Raw genomic sequence first — 6,189 nt, forward strand, 5'->3', positions numbered from 1 at the left:
CCCTGCAAAGCGCACCCCGCACCCCACGCTCTACCCCGCGCGCTCTGCACCCTGCAGAATGCGCCCCACCCTGTGCACTGTGCACCCCGTGCTGTGCACCCCGCGCTGTGCAATGCACACCCCGCACCCTGCACCCCACGCTGCACGCCGTGCACCCCGCACCACACCGTGCCCCATGCGCCCAGCGCCGCTGCGCCAGCACTGTGCACCTTGTGCCATGCACCCCGCACCGAGCACCCTGCAGCCGGCACGGGCTGGGGCTCCGCCGCCTGCCGGAGGCGATGCCGGGGACAACGGCCTGGCCCAGCCCGGCTGAGTCAAGGTTGTGGCGTGTTAATAATTGCCGGGGGCCGGGGCACGGGGCGACGGGCGGGGGGCGGCAGGGCCAGCGCTCCCCCCTCACCCCAGCCCTCTCTGCTTCCCGCAGGGGCAGGAGGATCCAGGCAGGCGGCAGGACGCAGGGGCTGGCCGCTGCAGCGGGCGACGGCTCCCGGACCCCCTCCTTGGCGCAGAGAGCCGGAGCGCGGCGGCGGCGGGGTCCGCTTTGGTGCTGAAGAGGCGACGGTCCCAGGCGCCTGCCCTCGCTCCCCACCATGCCGTCCAGTGGGACCCTCGACGCCAGCAGCCCCGCTCCGAACCGCGAGGCGCTTGACACGCACAAGGTAGGGTCCCGCCGTGGCTCTGCTGGCTCTCGGCAGGCGGGGGCCTGCCGGGGGGGGCCCTGCTCGCGCCACGGCCATCCCCGTCGCTGGGCTTGGCGCTGCTCCTGCCGGTGCCAGGGCAGCGGTGGGCTCCAGGGGGTCCAGTTCATTCCTGGCCAACGCTGGCTTGGCAGGCGTGCGGGAAAAGGGGGTGCAGGGTCGCCACCGCCGTGTGCCAGCCCCACTCCCCCCCTCGCTGCAGTGGGGAGCGCGGTGCCGGGCGGGGGGAGCCCTGAGCCGCAGCTGGGATTAGCGAGGATTGAGCTATTCCTGGCGGTGGGGGAGTGCGGGGAGGGGACAGGGAAGCAGAGTCCTGCCGTCACCTCCCAGCGGCGGCCAGGGCCGGGGCAAGCCCAGCTGCGGGGAGGGGGCTGCCGCAATGGCAGAGAGCACAGGGTCGGGGGGGCATCCCCAAGGCTGGGTGCTGCCCCGGCTCTGGGGCTGGGTGGGTGGCGATGGGGTGCGTGGTGGGTACGTGTCCTGGGCTGTGGGGCAGCGGGAAGGGGACGCGGGGCGTGAATCAAGAGGTGGCCCCATAGCCTCACCACTGCCAGGTTCGAGCCCTCCTGCCAGTCCTGCTCCCCCCACATGGGGGTCCCGCCTGCTGCAGGGGGTCAGGGGTCCCTGCACGTCCTCCTGCCTCCCCATGTGCAACGCTCGGGCTCAGGCAGGACCCCCTTCCGTGCCAAGTGGCACCCGGTGCACACTCGCCTTCTCATCACTGCGCCGTGCGAGGGGCTCATGGCCCCGGCGGATGGACCCCCATCCCTGGTACATGTCCCCCCTGCCTCCCCAGCCAAAGAGCAGCTCTGCAGGGAGGGCTGTGCCCCAAACCACCCTGCCTGCTGTGGGACGGAGCAGGGCTGAGCGGGGGCCGGGCGGGGGGGCTGGGGGTGCACCGTGGATGTAGGGCAGGGCAGGCGAGGGGCTGTGCTGGTTTTGGGGAGGCCTGAGCCAGGGCGGGCGGCAGGCTCTGACCGCATCCTCGGTGCTCCCTGGCGTCCTCGCCGCACAAGGACATGCTGGACCGGTGCGGCTGCTCCCAGTGCCAGCAAAGGCATTGCTCTTCCCGTGGAGAGGAGAAGCGTATCGGCGGGTGCAGGGGCAGGGCCTGCCCTGGTCAAGGCGTGGGGACTGGGGCTGGCAGCCAGCTGGATGCTGTCCCGCTGCGGGCAGCGCAGGGTCGGGGTCATCTGAGTTCCTCCGGGCTGGCTCAGCCGTGGCGGCTGCGCCGTGCCTCCGGTGCTGGTGCTCCCTGTCCTCTGGCCATCGCTCCTGGCTGCTGGAGGGGCTGATCCCCATGTCTGTTGGGAAGTGCCCGGCATGTTCTTGGTACGGCTGGCGGGTATGAGTAAACCTGGGGTCGGTCGGTCGGTCTCGTGCTTTCCCCCATGGCGGGTTATGCCGGAGCGTGTGCATGCGGCCGAGCCCACCTGCGTGGGTCATGGCACCGGGAGTATGAGCGAGGCAGCAGGGCAGCCCTCAGGAGGTGGACGCGGCAGCCCACCCTGTGTTTTGGTGTTGTTCTGGAGGTGCGTGGCAGAGCTGACTTGGAGAGCGGGGCGCAGGGCCGCGGTGCCAGGGGGACCGCCTGGAAGAGCCTTGGGAGAAACCAGTGCCTGCGGTGCAGCTCTGCTCACCCTCGAAAGCAGAACCGGTGCCGGTCCCTGCGGTGCCAGCGACCCACGTGGGCTGGCAGCAAGCACGCTGTGAGCGCGCCTGTCTGAGCGCTGTCCTGGCCTGACCCCGCCGGGACACGGCATCGTCTCCCCCGGGGCCACGCGCGGAGGTCACCTCTGCCGAAGGGACGCGCACTGCCTGCGGGGCCAGGAGGACGAGGCCATCCCCTGATGCCCATGGCACTGTGGGTCGCGGCAGTGCCGGCTGCTTTCAGCACAGACCCGGCGAGGCTGAGCTCCAGCTCCCGTGCAAGGTGGGGGGTGTCTGTGCACCCACCTTCTCCTGCCCCACCGGCCTGGTTTCCCCCCACTACCAAGGGCTCCCGGCTTCCGCCTCGCTGCCGGCCCGGCGCAGCCAGGAGCTGGGACCCGGTGCAGCAGCTGCGGAGCCAGCACTGCGTCATGCAGCAGCTCTCCTCCTCGGCGGTGGTTTCCCTCTGGGTTGTTGCTTGGCAGCGGCGCAGGAGCGCGGTGCATCGGGGACGCGCCATGCAGCCCCGCGCCTGGCCGAGCCCTGGGGAGAAGGGGAGCGGGGTGATGTATGGGGAGATGACTCAGCTCCGAGCTGGCTGCAGGCAGCGAGGGGCTGCGGCACCGGCACCCCTGCACCGGGCCGGGGGGAGCAGATCCCCCTCGCAGCCCTTTGCACCAGCCCTGCTTGCGCCTGGGCTGCATCCCTGCTTCTCAGGCACTTGCCCCACTTTTGGGGTGCCAGCTGAGCCTTGGGGGGTCCCTGCAGCCCCGGTGCTGTCCCAGGCTCCGTGTTCCCCAGCTCAGTGCTGTGGACACTGTGCTGAGCCTCGTGGCGGGGCTGCCCTGTGTTTGCAGCGGTGGGGACGGCTCGCGGGGAGCTCGCCTTGTTCCCGTGCGCGCTGGGGGCACCTCCTGTTTCTGCAGCGGGGACCCCCGCTGCCCCACCACCACCGCAGCGTCCTTCAAGCCAGCTGCCCCACCGGTGCTCTACGTGCCGGGTGCGTGCAGCAGTGTGGGGAGCAGAATGGAGCCCTCAGCACCGATCCTGGGGGGCTGGGGGCAGCGCCAGGGGCAGCGCCGGAGGGTCCCGCACACCACGGCAGGAGCTGGCCGCTGCTTTCGTAGGCAGGGCACTGTGCCCAGCACCGTCTCGCCAGCACAGGGCAGGGCTGGGCCCAGGCCATGGGAGGAATCACAGCAGTGCCTGCTGCTGCCACTTGGGTGGTGAGACAGGGCTGGGGCAGCACAGAGACCCCCCCCCAGGGGACTGCAGCCCCTCCAGAAAGGCGACATTGCCTGGGCACCCTGCAGAGCACTCCCCAGGGCCCCCCTCGCCTCACTGGCACCCACCAGGTGCTCCCCGGCCGCATCCTCCCCCAGCCGCAGGAGGATCGGCTGCCCGGCACAGGCTGTGTGCCAGTGCCATGCACTTGACACCCCGCCGTACCTTTCCTTTACATCCAGCGTAAACACTGCCGGGGCCTGGCCAAAGTCAGCGCGTGGTGTGGGGCAGCTGGCTGGAGCCATGCACAGCCACCTGGGGCGGCACCGTCAGCAAGGGGACGGGTGTCAGGGGGCTCGCCTCTGCTGTGGCACTCCTGCTGCCGGCAGCGGGGCTGGGCTGGGCCCCCCCCAGGCTCCTTGGCGCTGCCGGGTGCCCCGGCACTGGCAGCAGTGGCAGGAGCTGCTCGTTTCCCCGTGGCGCTGGATGAAGCGCGGCCTCACCACAGGGACAGGCTGTATGGCTGCAGGGCCATCCCGGCACTGTGGGACCGGGGCTGAACACCCGGAGGCGGCTCCAGCTGGGACAAAGTGCAGCTCCGCGTGGTTTGGCAAGGCGGGTCCCTGTGGCCGTGGCAAGGGGGGGCTTCGCTCTGTTCCCCCCCCCAGCGGGCCTGCAGGGCAGGGACCCCCAGGATTCCCCCCGCCCGGGGACCCCGTTTGGCTCCTGCATCGGGAGGAACCACGATCCTGACGTCGTCCTTGGACCCGTCCCAAAACTTTCCGCCCAGGACTGCGTGGGGAGCAGGGCTCAGCCCGGGGCTGAGCTCCCGGGTGCCGAGGTGCCGCCTTTCCTTGCTCGGCCCTGGCTTCCCGGTCCGTGGCGCAGTGCTGGTGGGTGCCGGGCCTGGGCACAGTCATTGCGGGGCTGGCAGGGGGCTGGGGGCTGCCCTGCCCCACGCGCAGGCGAGTGGCATGCGGCGACGGGGCTGGGGCGAGTGTGGTCCCGGCAGGCCGCCATAGTGGCTGGGGACAAACCGGCACATGGCTCCCGTGCAATCCCACATGCACGGCCCCAGGCAGGGGGAGACGGGGGCACGGGGGGATGCAGGCTGGGTTTGGGTGGGCGGACGGTGGGCGGCACGGAGGGAGCTGGTCTGGGGGACCGTGGCTGTGGGGCACTGCAGCCATGGGGCACCATGGCCACGGGGCATGGCACATCCCAACTCCACAGGACCTTTGGACTGGATCCCAGCGGGAATGTGCCGGCTGCAGCGTGGCAGTGCTGTGGGCAGCACTACCTGCAACTGCCCCAGCCCAAGGGGGAAGGAGGGCAGCAGCGGGCAGGAATGCGGCCGGGGCTGGCGCCTGCGGGGCCGTGCGAGTGCAGCTGGATGTCGGCGCTGTCTGGCTGCCAGCCCCATCCCCTCCCCGGCCTCTCCCTCGCCAGCCCCCCGCCGGCCTCTCCTCCTTCCCCTGCTCCCCCCTCCGCGGCCTCTTCCTGCCTTGGCTGCTGCCACCGCCGGGACCTTCTGGGGCTCAGGTGAAACCGGCCCCGCTGCCGCCACCGCCGCCGTGGGACACGCCGGGGATCCGGCGCAGCCCTCAGCCCGCATGCACATCCCCCTGCCGTGCCGCAGCACTGGGCGCGGGCCCCCTGAGCAGGGAAGGGGGGGGCCCCCGGCACGCTGCGGTCCTCAGGCGGCTGCTGCAGCCCCAGCATGGGGAGCAGGTTTATTTCCCGGGGCCTCGTTCCTGCTCCACCACCCGTGCTGGCGCGTGCGCCCTGACAGCACCCGGGGCTGGGGCACGGCGCCGGGAAGGGGGGGACGGAGCAGCGGGGCGCTGGCAGCTGCTCTGGGGCAGAGTGTGGAGAGGGGCGTGAGGTCCCCCGAAGCACCCACGCCGGAGGCGGCACCGTGAAGCAGGCAGCTGCCTGCCTGCTCTGAGGGCGCCCTGTCTCCTGCTGCCTGCCCTCGTCCCCAGGGAGCCGCATGGCTCCTTGCAGGCCTGCTGTGCCGTGCCGTGGGGCCCACGCAGCCCTTTCCGCATGCTGCGGTGCAGGAGCCCCCAGCCCCACAGACACAGGCCTCCGGTGGGTTGCAGGAGCAGGCGCATACCCCTGAGCCAGCCACCACACAGGGCCACGGTGCAGGAGGGCTCACCCAGTGAAGGCACCCAGCCCCACGGCAGCTCACGCCGCGGCCCACGCCCTGGCAGAAGCCGCAATCGCCCTTCTAATGGTGCCCTGGGGGCCGCTGGCCTGGTGATGCCGGCAGCGCTCCTGCCTCACTGGCCAGGCGCTCGGCCACGCACGGCCCTCTGCGGTGCACCCACGGTGCCGGCGATCCCAGCGCCGAGCGGGAGCGGAGCCGTGCCCAGGACCCGGGGCTGCCCAGCCCCGGGGCTGGCGGCGTAACCGTCCTCTCTGTCTCCGGCTCGCAGGGGGAAGAGGAGCCTGAGGAGAACCAGAGCAAGGAGGAGAAGCAGGAGCCGGGGACGCCCATGAGGAAAGCCGGGCGGCCCGGGCGGAAGCGCAAGCATGCCCAGGTGAGCCAGCGGGCGCCGGGCGCGGGGGCCAGGTGGGGGGCGGCGGGGCGTCCCCCCACGGGGCC

At 72.0% G+C, this 6,189-nt stretch overlaps 1 protein-coding gene across 4 annotated transcripts in view; it reads left to right on the forward strand.

Moving 5' to 3' along the window:
- Positions 1-487: 487 nt before the first annotated feature.
- DNMT3A (DNA (cytosine-5-)-methyltransferase 3 alpha) overlaps positions 488-6,189 on the forward strand; it is a 36,790-nt gene continuing 31,088 nt past the window's right edge. For 3 of the 4 annotated variants that reach the window (XR_774249.1, XM_010565884.1, XM_010565885.1), the window contains exons 1-2: positions 488-662; positions 6,020-6,124. Coding sequence is in view for 3 of the 4 variants with exons in the window: in XM_010565884.1 (XP_010564186.1) it covers positions 594-662; positions 6,020-6,124 (174 nt within the window). In the remaining variant the exon portion in view is untranslated. The remainder of the gene's footprint in view (positions 663-6,019; positions 6,125-6,189) is intronic. The other variant, XM_010565887.1, reaches the window with a different exon arrangement.

The sequence above is a fragment of the Haliaeetus leucocephalus genome, unplaced genomic scaffold, assembly GCF_000737465.1.
Source record: "Haliaeetus leucocephalus isolate CR32 unplaced genomic scaffold, Haliaeetus_leucocephalus-4.0 Scaffold197, whole genome shotgun sequence".
Taxonomy (NCBI): Eukaryota; Metazoa; Chordata; class Aves; order Accipitriformes; family Accipitridae; genus Haliaeetus; species Haliaeetus leucocephalus.